This window comes from Corella eumyota, chromosome 2 (assembly GCF_963082875.1).
Source record: "Corella eumyota chromosome 2, kaCorEumy4.1, whole genome shotgun sequence".
NCBI lineage: Eukaryota > Metazoa > Chordata > Ascidiacea > Phlebobranchia > Corellidae > Corella > Corella eumyota.
The window spans coordinates 4,823,491-4,842,374 of record NC_137491.1 but is presented as its reverse complement, the minus strand read 5'-3'; the positions used below and the strand labels follow the sequence as shown (position 1 = coordinate 4,842,374).

Sequence of the window (18,884 nt, the reverse complement as noted above, 5' to 3'; positions counted from 1 at the left end):
GCCAATAATAAAAGACTCTTTGGGTAATACATTCGGGCTCATTAATAAAAAAACTAACTTGGAACGTAACAGAATGGTGATATATTGGAATTCCAACAACAGTTATTGCTGTAACATTCCTGCATCGAAGGTATTTCGGATCCACACGCCAGCAATGCTACATTACCATTCTTGGGCAGTAAACACTTTTGGGTATAGTAGTTGTTCTGGTTCGGGTTATCTTTTACAAAATAAAGGTTATTTAATTGGATTTGGGATAATTTGTAAGGTTTCAATCCAAACGCATTAATTTTATTAAAACGTATTTTTATTAGACACAAGAGTTATTTAATTTAAGTATAAAGGGTAAAATTTAAACCTTGTATATTTATGTTTCTTTGAACCACTGGGGTTGGTGATATTGGATTATTTGCCATCGACACTGCATAAACTACATAAAACATATAAAAGCAATTATCGAATAGTTAAAAATTAAAAATTTACTTGGTTTAAAAAGTCAAAAACTTACGCATTTTAAGTGATTCTTTTGAGACAGGTTTAACGCACTGCGTTGGGTGTTCGTTAGAGAATAATTCGGCATTTTGTGTAATCAGATACTTTTCAAAGGGGTCTTCGGGTAATGTTAAAATATCCTGAAGATCTAAAAAATTTAGGCAAGAGACTATTTTTAAAAAGAAAACAGATTTATCTATCGAATTACACTCCACGTGGACGGTTGTCAATACATATTTGCAAATATTTGTTTATCTTACATGTTTCGTATGACATTATCCAACAGCATCCTGCCAACAAACAACTTTGTTCGTCCTGTGGCCCGTAAAGGTTGTTAATATTAGTTACACAGGGCATGGAAAAATCGTATGAAGTGACCGCTTTTGCTGCCCGTTTACATTGTGCATCTACGAATCAAAATTTTAAATGCTATGCTTTTTATGTTTAGATTGTGAGTCAAAAAAAAGTAGAGCGGATATTTGTAACACTAGTTGGTAAACAGACTAAACCTGATTTACAAAAAAAATTTAATTCACCGTGAATTGTGTTTCCAGTTGGTGTATACAAATTTGGAATTAATCCATTTACTGACAACGCAACACCTGAAATCAACAAAATAGTATGCGTTAAAGTAATGATAAGTTTTTTTTGTATTTAACCTGTACATTTCAATAAAGCACACATTTCTAACATTTACCTGCGAGGGGATTTTTGATTTGATCTGTTGGGGTCATTAGTTTTATTGCTTTACTTGGGGTGAGATTGGTGATTTTGGGAAGTTTAGTATATATCTAAGTGGAATATTTTGTTATAAGATTTTTATAATAAATTGTTGATTTTGTAAATACACACTTACAAATAAAATTATTCCACAAATGTCTTCCATTTTTTGTGAAAAGAAACCCAGTTCTTCTTGAATTTCACAAAGAGCCACTAAATTTTCATTATCTTCACTTTCCAGTGCTGGGGCAGGGGGTGGTGGTTTTGCTGGTTCGCCCCCAAATCCGTTTAAAATAGGAGCGATTTGTTGGGTAGGATTTAATGTAGGCTGTTCTAAGTTTAGATCTCGAGGCTAAAATTTAGTATTTTTAATACTTATAGCGATCGTTTTAATCTAATGTATAGATATAAAAATTATGAGATCCATAATTTTGATGTTGTGTGATAGAGTCATGCTTTCAATAAAGTTAACTTTATTGTACAAGAAAGAATATAATATAAAACAAAAAAGTAAAAATGAAAAACAAAACGAAAAACAAAAAAATTACTATTTAAAACAAATGTTAACAATGCAAAGAAGGATGTATTAAATAAAAGTGATGTAAATATAAATCAAGTTCATACATAAAGTAACATGCTTCTAATGCACAATTATTAGTTTAAGGCACAAAACTGAAAAAATGGCTAACAAGCATTGCTTTTTACGCCAATTTGATGGTAAAAATGTTATTCATATTTTACATCATGTTAGGAGCTAGCGTCAATAACACTACTAATTTTTAGCAGGGTCCGTACTTGATTTAATAACTGAATAGTGCTTGGACTTTGAATTACAATTGGATTGCTAACGGGTTCTTGGATTGGATCTGTAAGGTTATGTAAATCCAGTACTTCATTTGGTTTATTATCAGTTAATGCTAGTTCTTTGTTTAACAAAGTCAGCGAACACCATTTACCCTTTCCCAAAATACATAACAATGTATCTAAACCGGGTTGTTTTGTTGTTGGGGGAATAAACATCTACAAAAATTAAACCCCGTGTTAAAAAATATAATGCTCTTTTTTAACGATAATACATAAAAATAAGCACATGACAGCAATTTACCTTATCTGGAGTTGGCCTAGCTGAATTGTTTAAAGTGGGCATAACGACTTGTTGTTGTGTTGTTGCTTCAAAGTATTTAAATTTTGGTCTGCGATTCGTAGACATTACTAAGGGATTTGATGTGGCTTTAAATCTTATTGGTTTTGCAACAAGTTTGTTTTCAAACAAAGATAAAGTTGTGCTTGGTGGTTGTGTTTCTAGCACTTGACTTGTTACTGCTAACTTCTCCGTTGACAAAACCGATGTGGTTTGTTTTGAATCGGTTGTGGTACTTGCTGTGGAAACGATTTCTGGAGCTTCTCTCGTATAATATTCTTCATCCATTTGAGGAGTTGGTCTTGAATTAGATTGTAAAGATGTAGTTAATGAGATGGCCTCCGTACTAGTTGGTGTAGATAATGTAATATCTTGAATGCTTAAACTTCCAGCCTCCCGAGTTGTTACCAAAGTGTTATTTTGATTCAAAGTTGTGTCCATCATTATTGTAGACAGTGCACCAGTAGTTTGTGTGGCGACTATTGGATTTGTTGCAAAAGTTGTAGTAAAAAATTCTTGGCCACTACCTTGATTTTCTTCTGAGGTATTGTTAACTGTTGCATAAACTGCCGTCGTTGTTGTTTGCTGTATTTCTACTTTATCTTCGTTTTTGTTTGGCTTTCTTACTATAACGTTTATAACTCGTGTGGGCCTTGGGGTTGAGTGTGGCATCGGCGTGGTCGTTATTTCAACGTTCTAAAATTACATATTGTTAATTAGTGAGTAGTTTAAATAGAACAAGGGAAATAATACAATATTATTTGTTTTATTTAATTACATTTTCTGGAGATGTGGTTTTGTTGCTATAGTAACAAAATGTAGTTTTCTTTTTTTCCTCGAAACAGCAGCCCAGCATTTCGGTACATGTATTTCTGTCGATTCCTGGGTTACCACATTGCACACGATTTTCGGAAAAAATGAGGTCACATTGATAATTCGAAGTTTTCTTTAATTCTATCACAAAAGAATTAAAATTTATTATATGTGACAATGCTTTAAATTAGTTTATTACAACAGATAGCAATTAGGGCCAGACAGAAAAGTATTTTTTGAGAAAGTAGGATTTATATGTCGTCATTTGCATGCTATTATTATACCCTCAGGCAAAAAGAAAAATGAAGAAATCACAACACTTATGTCAAAATTGCCGATAAACGTTGATTTATGGAGTGGCCCTGTTTTGATGACAATACTTTATATCTAATAAAGATCTGTTAAATATACGGTATACATTCTGTGATTATCTTAAAAGTATTAAAATTTTATAACTCCAACGTATCATTATTTATATTTAAATTTTTTGATTTTAAATAATACAATATCTTAAAAACTTACGTTTATTAAAGCAACGGGGAAAATCATTAACATTATTGTCCCAACAACACCCTGCTTTAACGCAAAAACTTTCATATTTCAATCTCTTTTGTTGATCATTTAGCGCAGTACAGCTGGTTCGATACATTGGTAATACTGACGAACATGATGATGTAGAGTCACACAGGCTCTCTAAATAAGAAAAGTTGGTAAATTACAAGTAACAGTGAAAGTTACTTGGTTATGTTGCTTTTAAATCCTACCATCTTTTTTAAAACATCTTTTGGTATGATTGGATTCGTTTTTATCCCAGCAACAACCTTTAGCAATACATTTTCGTTCAATACTTCCTCTGTACGAACAGCTACATATATAAAACAAATTTTAATTAACTTATTGTACAAAATTAAATTCGTAACTGACTGTTTGAATTTTATATGTTACTAATTTACTGACCTTGTGCGAAATTGTGTCGTAGTTGAGCATTCGGCAGGACAGGATTTTTTAACGTTCGTAAGTTCTGTTTCAGGCTCAATTTCTTCTTCAAACACTATTCTACGACGATTTTTAAATTTAACCTGCAGCCAATCGGCTCGTAGACTTTTTGGAACTTTCCATGTTATCCTTGATTCGCAACCTAAAATAAAAAAATTTTTATTTTTACATAAAGTAAACTTTAATATAACATTCAAAGTAGTTAAAATGTATGATAATTTACCTTGGACAAGAAAATATAAAACTACTACAGATAATAGAAATGTCTTGAAATTTCTCATTATGTAAGATTTTACTTTTAATTTTTCGTCTTTTTTATAAATTTAAAAAAAATCTGCTAAAATATTAATATTAAGTTTCAAGATCTGATTATTAACTAAAAACTTGTATGAGTTCAATTATTAACTGTTCTGTTGTGAAACTGCATATAAGCCTTTCAATTTAAATGTCAAATAAATTTTAGAGCGCGTTTTGCAGTTTCACTGAAACTAACTTTCTAATTTTGAATCAACCGTTGGGTGTGAACAACAACGAACAAATGCAACGAATACAAATTGTTTACTCTATTTAAACGTTTACTCTTGAAAGCTACTTAACTAAATCTTAAGACTCTAATACACCTTTGTATATATATTTGCGTCATTGTTAAGATAGAATTTCATAATAAACATGATTGGTATATTATTGCTTTCTAACTCTAAAACAAAAATAAATATCATGCTTACAACAATTGCATTATTTTAAGTATAGCGAATTTGGTTGCTTGCTGTTTAACTGACTAATTTTTGTATTAATGCAGTTTCCAGGTTTATATTGCTGGTTATAATAGCGTTTGTTGGAGACTCAACATCAAAGATATTTGAAACTTCACGTTGATTTCTAAACTGACCTTAAGATAAATAACCTCTAAACCGCGTTTTAGAAGTGGCCTTTTTAACAAGTTTAAACGTTTTAAGCTGATGCATGACAACGTGACCGCGAACTTTATTTAAATTAATGCTATATTGGGCTTCAATTTGTAAAGAATAAACCGTTTGATTATTTTTAAAGTTTTGTCCAATTAAATAAATTTTTTTGACTGGCATGTAATAAACACATGAAGTCTGTTTCTTTATCTCAAAACTACATTAAAAGCACTCCGTTTTAATTGATCTTTTTAAATAACAAAAAATGGACGATAAAGAACACCTGGGGGGAGTAGTAGTTAATTATATATTACTGGAATAATAACACACAGGTGGGTATGTCAAACACTTTTGTAACTTTACTAACTGATTACGTTGCAGTTAATGTTTTTTAACAGATAATTTTGTCTTTAAAGAATCCGTTTTTTAGATTTTTCGGTGTGTTGTGATTTATTTATAAATTTTAAAACGTAGAAGCCTTTTTAACTTAAGTTAGCCAATTCTCCAACTTAAATATCTAAGAAACGACTGAGGACTTCAAAAAAATCAAAATTTTGTTATTTTAATGTTAAACAATTAAAAAAGAATTTACTGATATATTGACAATGCATTGAAATTTTCAAATCTTTTCGTTTTATTTATTTACAATGACGTTCATCATAAGCTAAGTAATAACAAGAAATCGGTATAACAAAAATAGCTAAAAAACGTATTTAGTTTTTTCAAAATATTGTTCAAACAAGAATTGTTTGGTTAAAACTCCTTTAAACGTGATTTTTCATAAACAGAGACTGGTTTGGCAGTGTTTGTCTTTACAAAAATGCAGCAATATTGTTAACTTTCCGACAGTATTAAAGTGTTAGTTGTATCAGATAAATTTGACATTTTTAAAAAAGAGCCCTGACATGCTGTCAAAGAACATAATAACATCTGTCAGAAGTTGTCTTAATAGAAAATTATTTAAACATGTTGAAAGTTGCAAAATTCGCAACAGTTTAAATGTTCTACCGAGTATAGACAAACCAACCACAAAAAAAAGGTTGTTTTAATTTTGCTCATCATTTGAGTTTTGATGCCATGTGAGTCGTTCCTCGTAAAATTTTATCACCACTTGAGGGCATTTTGTGTTCGCTTCTTCTGAGGGGACAAGATCAGCTTCATCGCTTCCCTCCCTTGAAACATGATTGTATTATTAAAAAATAATTTAAACTGTAAAAATATATATTTTAATAATTACAAAAAATCACAGTTTAGAAAATACAAGCACTTAATATTATTAAATATTTTAGTGTATCCATTACATTTATTAAAATAGTAAAGTAAACTATTTACTTTGCTTTTGTAATTGTAAACCAAGCAGTATTTAAATGCTAAAGAATGCCATTAACTAAAGTACATCTTAAGGTCAGTGTGTTAAAAAATTAAATTGCTTGTGTAATTTTGGGAAGGTTAACTAAGTCAAAAGTTAGTAAACAAAATTAAAACAATATGTTCAAATACAATACCAAAAACAGCAACAAAATATGTTCTAATAAATTACGTAATAATATTTTACAGATCTTAATAAATTAACATAGCAAAACAATGAAACTCACTAACCATTTCATTAAAAAGGTTAAATGGCCGCCTGAATCAGTAGCTCCGATGATTTTTTCAGGTTTTAAACCACGAGCAAATCCTCGTGGACGTAAATCCTCCTTTGGTTTTTTTGCTGGCTCAGGTTTTTCACTCATGATCTTCCTTTTTTTGTCATCACCTAATTAATGTAAAGCACACAATAGTTTAAATATAAATTAAGATATATATACCGGCAGCTTGGTGTAGTGGTAGGAACACTTGCTACACTTGAGGTCGTGGGTTCAATCCCCACTGAGCTCATGCTGTATCGCCCTTGAGTAAGGCACTATAAACGGTATGAACTCCTGCTGAGCTAGCACTTAATCAGCAGTATAATTATCAGGCAATTATAATCTATAATATCCCAAACTGCCACAGACAACCCGAGACTGGGTCGGAGAAACTGATGTTACTCTATGTTTAAGTCGCGCATTCGACTTTCCCACATCGAGGATAAAGATATATACAAAAAAATATATATAACCAAAATCAAAATGTATATATTTAATCACAATTTAAACTGATATATTTAATAACAGAAGAGATTGTAATAGAAAAATGTACTTTTGGTAGCTGATATTTCTTTTGGTTTTTTGTTGTAAGTTGATTCAAATTCAGCAATTAGATCAGGACAGTCAAGATTTTCGTCTGGCTCCCAAGTGTTGTCATCTCTGCGAGTTAAAAAAAAATAATAATTTAAAAACTAATTTAATCGACACGCAAGCACAGAATATCCACAGACATAAGTTTAAAACACAATTTAACTTACTCGGTAAAGCCTTTCCATTTGATGAGGTACTGCACCTTTCCTTTTATAATTCTCTTTTCAACAACTTTTTCAACTTCATATTCTTCTGGTTCTTCAAGTTCTGGGACAACAGCTGGTGACATTTCATCAGTTTTACTTTTTTTGCCCATGTTTTAAAGAGTTAAAAAGTTAAGATATTAAAACCAGGCAAACGAGCAAAGAGTTATCTAATAATAAAAAAAAATCTTTCAAATAATAAAATTTCTGACAATCAGTCAATATACGTTTACATTATAAACTAGCCACTCAGTTTAAAAATAAACCACCAACATCAGATTTAAAAAAAATGTCTGATACTGATAAACTTAATATTGACAATGATGTTCTAGATTTTTAAGTTTGACCTATGACCCAGCCATTACAAACCACAAGCAACAAATAAAAAAAAGTCTTAGTCAAAGCATTGCTTTCGCGCCGAATTTACTATCAACATCCGGGATCGTATACGTTATTATTTACTAACACTTCACCTTATAAAATTTTACATTTATTTTTTACTGAAAAAGCGTTTCTTCAATTATTTTTTTTAAATTTTATAATGTTAAATAAATTGTTTTAATAAATTTAAACAATTTTAATATTAATGTTTTTTCGAATCGTTGTGTGGGATTTGCGTTTTTTGCATACTCTTTTTTTCTCGTTTACTATTTATTTTCACCTCGTGGTCTCTTTCTTTCTGCCGAGCATGTGGAAGTTGTGTAACTAATGTCTAAAATTGAACAATTTTCTGTTTGGTGTACTAAAGGTAAGATATCACCAATTTCTTTGCTTTTTTTTGGGAATTGTTATTTATATATCTGTATATATTTGCATTTTGTTGGCTGGCAGTTTAGTCGTTACATAATGATTTTTATCAACTTATCGCCCAGCCCGGTCTATTATTTGCTGTAAATTGGCACCGCATTTAACAGTCTTGAGCATTCTGGCAGACCTTATACTTAACGTATTATTTTTTAACAGAAACTATTAAAGACAAGCAGATGAGTATGTTATTATTAGAAAAACAATATGTTGTTTAAAATTGGCAGACTCGGACTGTCGGATAATAAAAATGCTTTACCTTATACAAGAACACTTTAAAGTGTTTCGCTGGACCATCTGATAGAGTTGATTTACAAGTTTTGTTATGATCATCTGCCCAAAATGCTTAATATTTCAATAGGTAGTTATTTTTGTAAAATTTTTACAGCTATTTTTGTTTTAAATGATGACTCTTACCGCCCCAGTCTGAATTTTACTGTTGATTGGTTAGATATCTGATAAAATGTTTAAAAATATATTTTAAAATAGAACTAACTGCTGCTAAATAAATTTGTTTATATAATTTAAAATTTTAGCATTATTCGAATTGTTAGACTATATATCTTGAACAATTTTGAATCAAGCAATCACCTGAACAAAAAATGGTATGCCTTTCCAGATTTTAAAAATCTCTAAAATTTCTCTGATGATTTTTACCGCCCCAGTCTGAATTAATTTGTTGATTGGTTTATATCTGAGAAAATTACATTTGTTAAACATGTGTTATATTAGATCTAGATGGAATACAAAAATTAATAATAAACATTTTTTATTTAGGTTGATACATCATCAACTTTTCTTGGTCAAATTTTGTTTATGACTGTTAAACTATATGACAATATGAAGTATTTCATATAAAAAACTGGAATTTTGTAATGATTGTAAATTTGTTACTGTATTGCAAATAAATGTAATATTGCTTCTTACTATAAATAAAACGTTTGTAATTTATTAATAAAAATTGAGAAATAAAGCAATGCATAAAACAAAAGTTGAGCTCTTAAAAAAATGAATCCTTAGTACTTTCATAGCAATGTCGTTTATTTGATTTAGCAATAATTTTATATACAATAATAATTTATTTAATAATAAAAAAATCTAAATGGAATTATATCTTTATCATAAAAAATATTAACTTTAAAAAAAACGTGGTTGCACAACACGAGCGTAAGTATGTCACAAACGTGCCTCGGGTCGAACTTAAGTCCAGTTGTGCGCTGGGTTTCGTCATCTTAACTATTGCGAAATCGACCTTGTGAAGGTTTCACGTGACGTCAAATTTTCTGACGTTCGTTTACATGCCTGTCATCGAGTGGGATTATTCATAAGCCTACGTACAGTAGGTTTATTAATAGTGATAGCATGTATTGCCTTTATTTTTGGTAAATTTGTTAAGTTATATTTTAATTGCTTAGTACTGGACGTGATTAGGTGATGCTGTTAGATTAATTTAAAATATACGTTTTGTCGTTGTACGTTGACGTTGTCAAACAGCAGAGCAGTCAAGTTATACGTTAGAAGATGCAACAAGCAAATTTAGACAGTAAATTAAAACTGTTAAAAAAAGCTAAATATGATTGTTATTATTCAGAATCGTATTTAACCTAACATGAAAGTGTTATGACACTTGTTACACAATAAATTAATAAATTCAAAGTTTCAAAGAGTAATTACAGTACAATCAAAAGTATGGTCTGGATTTCTTTTGATGAACACACATTTAGGTATGAGGAGATTTTATATTTTAAGACAAATGTTATTGTTTTTATCAAATATTTTATGACTAATGAAATATTTGTTTAAGTCATCCTTGGGATAAAGTTGTTGAAGCAGCATTAAGAAAATATCCCAATCCTGAAACTCCAAATGTTTTGGGCACAGACATCTACGAAAGAAAAATTGATGAAAATGGAAAACTACATTCAAAGAGAATCATTTCCTCTATTTGGAGAAATTCGTATACTCAGTTTTTAGCAAAAGTAAGTATAAATGTGGCTTAAAAACAGAATATGAGATTAAATTCACATTTATTAGAATTTAAAACCATTGAAAAAAATGTATAACTGTTTATTTTGTTTGTTAGTTTACAGGTTTTGATATTACAAAGACAGTTCATGCTGTTGAACTATCAGTTCTTGATCCTAAAGAAAAGGTTTTTGAATTAATGTCTTGTAACTACAATTTTATGGACTACATTGTAATTGATGAAAAACTTGTATACACTCAGGATAAAGTAGATCCCACTAAGTAAGTTAGGCTTATTTGTTTTTATTTGTCACTTACATTGTTGATTTAGGCAATAGATAAAACTTACAAAATCCTCTGTAATAGTTATTTTTAAAATTCAGTATATATGCCTTATTATTTACACAATAAGTGTTTTTGTATGTATGATAATTTAAACTCGACCCTTTTTCATGATTATGAAAAAAAAAACGTAATATTTTGCTTTTATTGATGAATAACATCCTATTTGTGACAAGGCAATGTTTAGGTTTTTGTCAACTTTTGCATATTTACAATAACTAAAACTTGTATATAATGATTAATTATATTTATTAATTATTCATCAATTGTACATAGTTGGCTATTTAAGTAATGTTTTTTTTTTTTTTTTTGTAGAACATTACTTCAACAACAATGGAACATAACTTGTAAAAATATTTCCTTTACAAGTTTTTTAGAAGATGCTATGGGAACTACAATGAAAACGGCTTCCATAAAAGTAAGTGAATATTTTTATTAAACAAACATTTTCTAGTTGGGCCTTACCTATTGTGTATTTTTTTGATTACATTTTTTAATTTAAATAGGGAAGGGAAGGAATTGAATTTGTTATAAATCAAGTTCGCGAGGAGGTTGAGAAAATATCCTTAGCCCCCGCTTTGGAAGTTGCAGCAACAGCTTTCAAAGATGTCCAACACAGTCTTGAAGGAGCTGGTAAGAGGTGGGAGGAAAACTTACACGACGAACTTAACGAATTTATAAAGAAATCAATTCCAGAATATCAAACTTAAAACACTTTTTTAAATTATTTAGTCAAATTTTTAACTTATAGTCTCATTGACCAATTTTTTTGGTATTACTTTGCAAACGAACTGTGTTAAAGTTACTTTATTTTTGTTATTTTTTTGCTAAAAATTCTCTCACTTAAACTTCTTTTTTATTATTTATTTTATATCTGGTTTTGTTTCTGTTAAAAGTTTCAAAAATTGATTGTTTAATTAAAAGGATAAATTTGCATTTAAAATTAGTAAATTTCGGTCAAAAAAAACTTTTTCCTAGCATTTTAAAATTTATTTTTTGTAATAAATAAATTTAAGGTTTTATAAATGTTGAAATTGGTTTTTACCAAAATGTGTAAAGGTAAATTGATTTTTATTTTAAAAAGGCAAGTTAGCTAATTAATTACAAAGAAAACATGTTTGAGCGGGTCGACTGAAAATGAGGGAATGGAAATTGAAGGAACGGAAAATGAAGGAACGGAAAATGAAGGAACCGGAAAATGAAGGAACGGAAAATGAAGGAACCGGAAAATGAAGGAACGGAAATTGAAGGAAAGTGAAAAAAGGAGTAGCGGAATCCTAAAAAAATAAAACGCGGAAATACCGTTGACTGTTTATTTAGGATTACTGTCATTTATTTGAGAACTGATAAGCGATAATGAGTTAATCTTTATTACCCCAGCATACCCTAACCCTCTTCTATAAAATGCCCGTTTATTCCTAAAATAATATCGACTTAAATACAAATAAATAAGTCAACGGAATTTCCGCGTTTTATTTTTTTAGAATTCCGCTACTCCTTTTTTCACTTTCCTTCAATTTCCGTTCCTTCATTTTCCGGTTCCTTCATTTTCCGTTCCTTCATTTTCCGGTTCCTTCATTTTCCGTTCCTTCATTTTCCGGTTCCTTCATTTTCCGTTCCTTCATTTTCCGGTTCCTTCATTTTCCGTTCCTTCAATTTCCGTTCCTTCATTTTCCATTCCCTCAAATTCCGCGTCCCCGTTTGAGCTATTTAGGCTGTGTAAAATGAAAGCAAAATAATAAAATAACATCTAATAAAAAAAGTTTACAACTCTATAAATAAAACAATTAAAATATAAGTACATGGACTGGGAAAAAAATCCATAACATAACTTGTCCATTTTACAGAAGCTGAATAAAAATAACAATAAACAAATCCTATTTTAAACACACATTTTTGCCTGTTTGTCGTATTATCGCCTGTTTCTGCTTCCTTAGTGCAATAATTTAACGTAACTTGATATACCTTAATTGTTTTATCTATGTTATAACATAGTGCTGATTTTGACGTTTTTTGTAATATCAAAAAAATAAATGGTAAAATAGTTTAAAACGATTATCTTATATGCGGCGATCTATTCGTTAAACTTAAAAATATTACTGTCTGATCTGTACAATGTACAAACACGTCGTTTTTACATTTCTATGCTATGTTTTTTAAAATTTTGTTTGGCGTTTTAAATTTTGTTTATAATTTCAATAAACGATATCAAATTTTTAATAAAAATTTTATGACATATACATATAAACATGCGAACAAATTTCAGTTAAAATTGATTAATGTTGATTGAGTTTACAATAAATGTTTAATAGGGAAATCAAAAATAATCTTGGCAAAACTTTATCGTGCAAATTTAAATACAATTTTTTAAATATAAAAATCCGAAAATGCTTGTTTAATATATAGTATTTCTCTTTGGAATACATGTGAGATTTTTACATAGTGATTATAACAACAGTCAGCGACATTGCAAATGAAATTAATATTCATCTTGTTCTTCATTATCATTGTCGGATATATCATCGGCACCAACTTCTTCATAGTCTTTCTCTAATGCTGCAAGGTCCTCTCTTGCCTCTGCAAATTCCCCCTCTTCCATTCCTTCTCCTACATACCTTTAAAAATGTATAGAATTCAAATCTCTGAAAATATTTACTACTTTTACTTTAAAAAATATTTGCCAACAGAAAATTAAAATAATTTTATTAATTAATCGAAATATTTGATATTATAACTATTCTTAAAACTAAGACAAATAAAAACAACCTTAGCTTACCAATGAACAAAAGCCCTTTTAGCGTACATCAAGTCAAATTTTCGATCCAATCGACTCCAGGCCTCAGCAATAGCTGTGGTATTGCTAAGCATGCACAAAGCTCTAGGTACCTTTGCCATGTCACTACCAGGAACTATGCTGGGTGGACGTGAATTTATCCCGACCTTGAAACCTGTTGGACACCAGTCAACGAAAGTGATATTACGCTTATTTTTAACTGAGGCTATTGCTGCATTTACATCTTTCGGTACCACGTCACCACGGTATAACATACAGCATGCCATGTACTTTCCTGACTTAGGTTGACATTTTACCATGGTGCTATCAGCTTCAAAACAGGAAATGGTGAGGTCATTAACAGCAAACTGCTCATGAAATGCCTTGTCAGCTGATATGATTGGCGCGTAAGAGGCAAGAGGAAAGTGAATTCTTGGGTAAGGCACAAGATTTGTCTGGAATTCATTAAGGTCAACGTTAAGGGAGCCAGAAAATCTCAAAGAGGCAGTAATAGACGAAACCACTTGCGAAATAAGTTGATTAAGATTGGAATAATTTGGTCTATCCACATTTAGTTTTTTTAAACAGATGTCATATATAGCTTCGTTGTCAACCATGAAAGCACAATCCGCATGCTCCAAACTTGTATGTGTTGTAAGGACGCTGTTGTATGGTTCTACTACAGATGTTGATATCTTTAAAAAAAATTAACTTTTTTATTACAGAAGCAACGCATGCAACGAATATAATTCAATAAGGCCTTCATTTCAAAAAATACAATGATTTTTATTGTCACCTGAGGTGCAGGATAAACTGAAAAATCCAATTTAGCTTTTTTGCCGAATTCAAGTGAGAGCATTTCGAGCAAAAGAGAGGCAAAGCCTGACCCAGTACCCCCACCAAACGAACGAAATATCAAAAACCCTTGAAGGCCTCTGCAATTTTCGACCACCTTCCGTATTTTTTCTGCAACCTCGTCAATTTTTTCACGACCTAAAATAAAAAAAAGCATATTTATTTACAAAATATAGCAAAAATTTACTTTTTTGTTTAAAAACAGATTTAAACATACCGACTGTATAATGCCCTCTCGCGTAATTGTTTGCAGCATCCTCTTTTCCAACTATCAACTGTTCGGGGTGAAAAAGGCTTCGATAAGGGCCAGTTCTGATTTCATCTTAAAAATATAATAATATGCAAAATACATCAATAACATTTATTTTTTACTAATATTTTTTATTCTCAGTTAAGGTGCTTGTCACAAAAATTAAGATTTCTATATTTGTTTTTAAATTGGTTAATTTAAAAAACTTACCAATAACTGTTGGCTCAAGATCTACAAAAATTGCTCTTGGCACATGTTTTCCCGATACCGTTTCTTGGAAAAAAGTGGATGGTGATTCATCCTCCCTCTGCTTACCGCTCATTGTACCGTTGGGGTTAATGCCATGTTCTAAGCAATATAACTCCCAACATGCATTACCGATTTGTACGCCAGCCTGACCAACTTGTATGCTAACAATTTCCCTCTAAATATCAAAATGTTTGTTCAGATAAAAAACTCTGGTCAAACTGTTACTATTTTGCATTTATAAAATATATATAATGACGTTTCTCCAAGGGGTATATTTTACAAAAATTATAATTTTTTTAATGAGACCTGAAACAAAATTCACTTACCATTTTAAATTAAGTTTTAATTGCAACCTTAGGACTTGCAGCTAACTCAGTATAGTGAATATTGCTGAACAACGCAAATTTAGACTGACTTCCTAGAGGAAATTACGTCACCGGTTTGCGTTGACTGGGCTGCTTCCTTGTGCAATTAATTGTTATGATCCTACACTGTAGATATACAGTAAAGGTTAAACGCTGGCACGATTTTAGTAAAAAACGTGATGCCTGTACTGTGGTACTGAAAATGATCACAGTTCGTAATATCTTTTTAACATATTTTCGTAATATACTTTGCTATGTGGTAGTAAGCGTGTTACAATTTTATTATACATATATGGTCTAAATCAAATAAGTCCTAAATACATTTAAATATTGATGACCACAAAACCTTGGCAATTTTTTTTAATTATCTTGTTAGTTTAACGAAGCTCTTTTTTCCTCAGCTCAAGTATAAATAACTTTGCTTAGATTGGCAAGCTTAAATTTTAGACCAACTATTTTTTAATTCTTAAATATGTTAAATATTTACATTTTATTTGATTGAGAAAAAATCAAAACAGTCAGACAGTATTATCCATACATTTACAAAATTGAAAATAAAACATTTATTTTACATTTTTTGGAAACTCTTTTTTATTAAACACGTGATTTCTTATATACATATTTTTCCACACGTGCGCTATGTGCAGGCGCATAGAAAAAAAATTTTCTTTTATTGTTTACTGAATTAAAGTATTATTTTTAGATCAAACATTTTTTAAACTTAAGTTAATAAAATGCTTCAAAACAAAGTTATACTGGTTAAAACCAAATCTGGTAAAATTTTAAAAATAGTCAGGGAACATTATCTGCGAGATGATATTAATGATGGACTAAATGATAAAAGTCTAGATCGCCATCCTTCATTGAAAAATGACCTTCTTAATTGTGAGCATTTTCTAATTCCTGATACTAACATTGTTCTTCATCAAATGGATGTTTTAGAGCATTCTTGCATCACCAATGTAATCATTTTACAGACAGTTATCAAGGAAGTTCGACATCGATCATCTCCTATTTACAAACGTCTGAAAACCCTGATTGAAAATAAAGACAAAAAGTTTTTTGTTTTTATAAATGAAAATCATGTCGACACATACTCTCCTAGATTGAAAGGAGAGACAAGTAATGATATGAATGATAGATTGATTAGAATTGCTGCTAAATACTACAGCAACTTGATTCAAAAAAGAGATCAAAATATTGTTCTTCTTACAAATGACAAAGGAAATTGTCAATTAGCCAAATCAGATGGAATCACCGCCTTTGAAATCAATAGCTATGTTACAAATATTGTTGGTTTTCCAGAGCTACTAGACAAATTAGCAAAAATGGATGAAGTGATAGAACTTGATCGAACCATCACATATCCTGAACATTTTAAATTGTCTAAGCTAAACAGTGGTATAAAAAGTGGAAAATACAAACAAGGAAAACTAAATATCAGCAGAGAAAATTATCTGGAAGGTCGCATAAATCCACAAGGTGATGATGAGAAAGATATTTTGATTCAGGGAAGAATTAATCTTAACCGTGCTGTGCATGAGGATATAGTTGCGGTTGAATTGCTTCCTAAAGATGAGTGGACCATTCCCAGTGATGTTATTCTGGATGTTTCAATGCAACCAGGAGCTGAAATCAATGAAAATATTGGTATGGAAATGAAGCTGAAACATGGAGTGCCCACTGGAAAAGTTGTCGGAATTATTAAAAGAAGTTGGCGAACTTACTGCGGCATTATTGAGGGATTCGGAAACCCAGAAATGACAAGACATTTGTTTACTCCAGCAGAGCGAAGAATTCCTCGGATAAGAATAGAAACACGTCAGGCTAAAACCCTCATGGGTCAGAGAATTGTAGTTGCAATTGATTCATGGCCAAGGTTTTCAAAGTATCCTCAAGGTCATTATGTGAAAGCGCTTGGTGAGATCGGTGACAAAGCAACAGAGAATGAGGTGTTGTTGTTAGAACATGATGTTGCTCATGAACCATTTTCACAAGCAGTTCTTAATTGTCTGCCAGAAAAGGATTGGAAGATTCCGGTTGAAGAAATAAACAAGCGTGAAGATCTACGACATCTTCCCATTTGCAGTGTTGATCCTCCAGGTTGTACTGACATTGATGATTGTTTGCATTATAAGGATCTGGGAGATGGATTAGCTGAGGTTGGTGTACATATTGCAGATGTTAGTTACTTTATTCGACCTTCAACTGCCATAGATCTTGAGGCTCGTTGTCGAGGTACAACTGTCTACCTTTGTGATAAAAGAATTGATATGGTCCCAGAACTGCTTTCCTCGAATTTATGTTCACTTCGCGATGATGGTGATCGGTTAGCTTTTTCATGTATTTGGATTATTAATGAAAATGCTGAAATTCAGAACACACGATTCTGTAAATCTATAATCCGTTCGAAAGGTTCTATGACTTATGCCCAAGCACAAATGCTCATTGATGACCCATCTTCCAAAGATGATGTTACACTTGGATTACGTGGTCTTAACAGACTTGCTAAAATTTTAAAAGCAAGAAGAATACAAAATGGTGCTTTAAGTTTGTCTTCGCCAGAGGTGCGCTTCCATGTTGACAGTGAAACCCATGACCCTATAGATTTACAAGCTAAGCAGCTTCAAGACACAAATTCAATGGTAGAAGAATTCATGTTGTTAGCAAATTGTTCAGTTGCCAAACATATTCAGCTTGAATTTTCTGAATGTGCAGTTTTGCGGCGACATCCAGAGCCACCTAAATCCAATTTTGATGTTCTTGTAAATGCTGCAAAAACAAAAGGTCTTAACCTAAAGATGGCGACTTCACGTGAGCTTGCATTATCCCTGGATGATGCAGAAAAGCCTAGAGATGGTATTCACTCCTATGTGTCTACATTACTGCGAATTTTAGCAACAAGGTGCATGCTCCAAGCAGTTTATTTTTGTAGTGGTATGGAGTCCAACTTTCTTCATTATGGTTTAGCAGCACCAATTTACACTCACTTTACCTCTCCAATAAGAAGATATTCCGACATTATGGTACATCGCCTTCTGGCTGCCAGCATTGGTGCAGACAACACCTTTTCTAACTTGCTCAATAAGCAAGAAATTCAACAAATTTGCAACAATTTGAACTTTCGTCATCGAATGGCTCAGTATGCACAGAGAGCATCGGTTGCACTTCACACCCAACTCTTTTTTCGGGGAAGAATGGTCGATGAACTTGGGTACATAATTTTTGTTAGAAAAAATGCAGTTCAAGTTTTAATTCCTAAATATGGTTTGGAGGGAACAATTTTTTTAGATAGAGATTTTGAAGGCAAATCATCAACCTTAAATCAGTTAAACTATGACGAAGAAAAATGTCATATTAATGTTAATAATGTCATTCTTCAAGTGTTTGATGAAGTAACTGTACAAATCTCCCATGATGCATCTAACATTCAACACCAAAGAATTATTCTCCGATTAGTAAAACCATTTATCAACGGTGTTAGTGTTCCTAAAAATATTGAGGATAATAGTGCCAAAATACAATAAAATGCTGAGGTTTCTTTTTCGTATAATTTGCAAATGTTAACATTTACTGCCAGGTCAAATATGTTCCATGCAAATTTTAAACTGTTTTTTTAAAGGGCGTTTTTTGTTAATTTTTAGGAAAAATGTATTATTTTTAAGTATAGTTTCAATATGATAACTTTTCTTCAATATGATAAAGTTTTTTGTTTAAATAATGTTTAACACACCAATAATGTTTTATGTTTTTCATTAATGGGTATCTGGTTTTTAAAAACTGGTTTAATTA

General features: G+C 31.0%; 4 protein-coding genes, 1 long non-coding RNA gene and 1 other non-coding gene across 6 annotated transcripts; 4 read left to right on the top strand and 2 right to left on the bottom strand.

The window, feature by feature from the left end:
- Nucleotides 1-5,684: 5,684 nt before the first annotated feature.
- On the bottom strand, nucleotides 5,685-7,655 carry LOC145741710 (chromobox protein homolog 1-like). Its single transcript, XM_082559347.1, has 4 exons — nucleotides 7,454-7,655; nucleotides 7,249-7,355; nucleotides 6,667-6,823; nucleotides 5,685-6,239 (listed from the first exon to the last, which is right to left on the bottom strand). Exons 1-4 carry the CDS (start codon nucleotides 7,600-7,602, stop codon nucleotides 6,113-6,115), a joined length of 540 nt encoding a protein of 179 aa, XP_082415473.1. The 5' UTR covers nucleotides 7,603-7,655; the 3' UTR covers nucleotides 5,685-6,112.
- Nucleotides 7,656-8,138: 483 nt separating this feature from the next.
- On the top strand, nucleotides 8,139-9,241 carry LOC145743493 (uncharacterized). The gene is made up of 4 exons (XR_014281018.1): nucleotides 8,139-8,237; nucleotides 8,453-8,654; nucleotides 8,830-8,898; nucleotides 9,071-9,241. It is a non-coding gene; the product is annotated as an uncharacterized LOC145743493 (long non-coding RNA).
- LOC145744324 (small nucleolar RNA SNORD31) lies at nucleotides 8,931-8,997 on the top strand. Its single transcript, XR_014281189.1, has one exon. It is a non-coding gene; the product is annotated as a small nucleolar RNA SNORD31 (small nucleolar RNA).
- Nucleotides 9,242-9,646: 405 nt separating the features above from the next.
- LOC145742838 (PRELI domain containing protein 3B-like) lies at nucleotides 9,647-11,619 on the top strand. Its single transcript, XM_082560661.1, has 5 exons — nucleotides 9,647-10,017; nucleotides 10,098-10,272; nucleotides 10,377-10,540; nucleotides 10,916-11,018; nucleotides 11,107-11,619. The coding sequence occupies exons 1-5, from the start codon at nucleotides 9,983-9,985 to the stop codon at nucleotides 11,308-11,310; spliced, it is 681 nt and encodes a 226-aa protein (XP_082416787.1). The 5' UTR covers nucleotides 9,647-9,982; the 3' UTR covers nucleotides 11,311-11,619.
- A 1,121-nt stretch (nucleotides 11,620-12,740) lies between these two features.
- On the bottom strand, nucleotides 12,741-15,196 carry LOC145742698 (tubulin alpha chain-like). The gene is made up of 6 exons (XM_082560477.1): nucleotides 15,054-15,196; nucleotides 14,689-14,902; nucleotides 14,446-14,550; nucleotides 14,170-14,366; nucleotides 13,377-14,068; nucleotides 12,741-13,215 (listed from the first exon to the last, which is right to left on the bottom strand). The coding sequence occupies exons 1-6, from the start codon at nucleotides 15,054-15,056 to the stop codon at nucleotides 13,080-13,082; spliced, it is 1,347 nt and encodes a 448-aa protein (XP_082416603.1). The 5' UTR covers nucleotides 15,057-15,196; the 3' UTR covers nucleotides 12,741-13,079.
- Nucleotides 15,197-15,810: 614 nt separating this feature from the next.
- LOC145741161 (exosome complex exonuclease RRP44-like) lies at nucleotides 15,811-18,756 on the top strand. The gene has a single exon (XM_082558690.1). The coding sequence runs from the start codon at nucleotides 15,827-15,829 to the stop codon at nucleotides 18,617-18,619; it is 2,793 nt and encodes a 930-aa protein (XP_082414816.1). The 5' UTR covers nucleotides 15,811-15,826; the 3' UTR covers nucleotides 18,620-18,756.
- Nucleotides 18,757-18,884: the final 128 nt, after the last annotated feature.

Excerpts from the sequence above, each read along its gene's own strand:
- LOC145742838 (XM_082560661.1), top strand. The coding sequence starts at position 9,983 with ATGGTCTGGATTTCTTTTGATGAACACACATTTAG. Across the intron at positions 10,018-10,097 it reads TTTGATGAACACACATTTAG|TCATCCTTGGGATAAAGTTG; the intron begins GTATGAGGAGAT and ends TATTTGTTTAAG. Across the intron at positions 11,019-11,106 it reads TGAAAACGGCTTCCATAAAA|GGAAGGGAAGGAATTGAATT; the intron begins GTAAGTGAATAT and ends TAATTTAAATAG.
- LOC145741710 (XM_082559347.1), bottom strand. The coding sequence starts at position 7,602 with ATGGGCAAAAAAAGTAAAACTGATGAAATGTCACCAGCTGTTGTCCCA. Across the intron at positions 7,356-7,453 it reads AAATGGAAAGGCTTTACCGA|AGATGACAACACTTGGGAGC; the intron begins GTAAGTTAAATT and ends TTTAACTCGCAG. Across the intron at positions 6,824-7,248 it reads AGAAATATCAGCTACCAAAA|GTGATGACAAAAAAAGGAAG; the intron begins GTACATTTTTCT and ends TACATTAATTAG.
- LOC145742698 (XM_082560477.1), bottom strand. Across the intron at positions 14,367-14,445 it reads GAGAGGGCATTATACAGTCG|GTCGTGAAAAAATTGACGAG; the intron begins GTATGTTTAAAT and ends TTTTTATTTTAG. Across the intron at positions 13,216-13,376 it reads AAAAGGGCTTTTGTTCATTG|GTATGTAGGAGAAGGAATGG; the intron begins GTAAGCTAAGGT and ends ACATTTTTAAAG.
- LOC145741161 (XM_082558690.1), top strand. The coding sequence starts at position 15,827 with ATGCTTCAAAACAAAGTTATACTGGTTAAAACCAAATCTGGTAAAATT.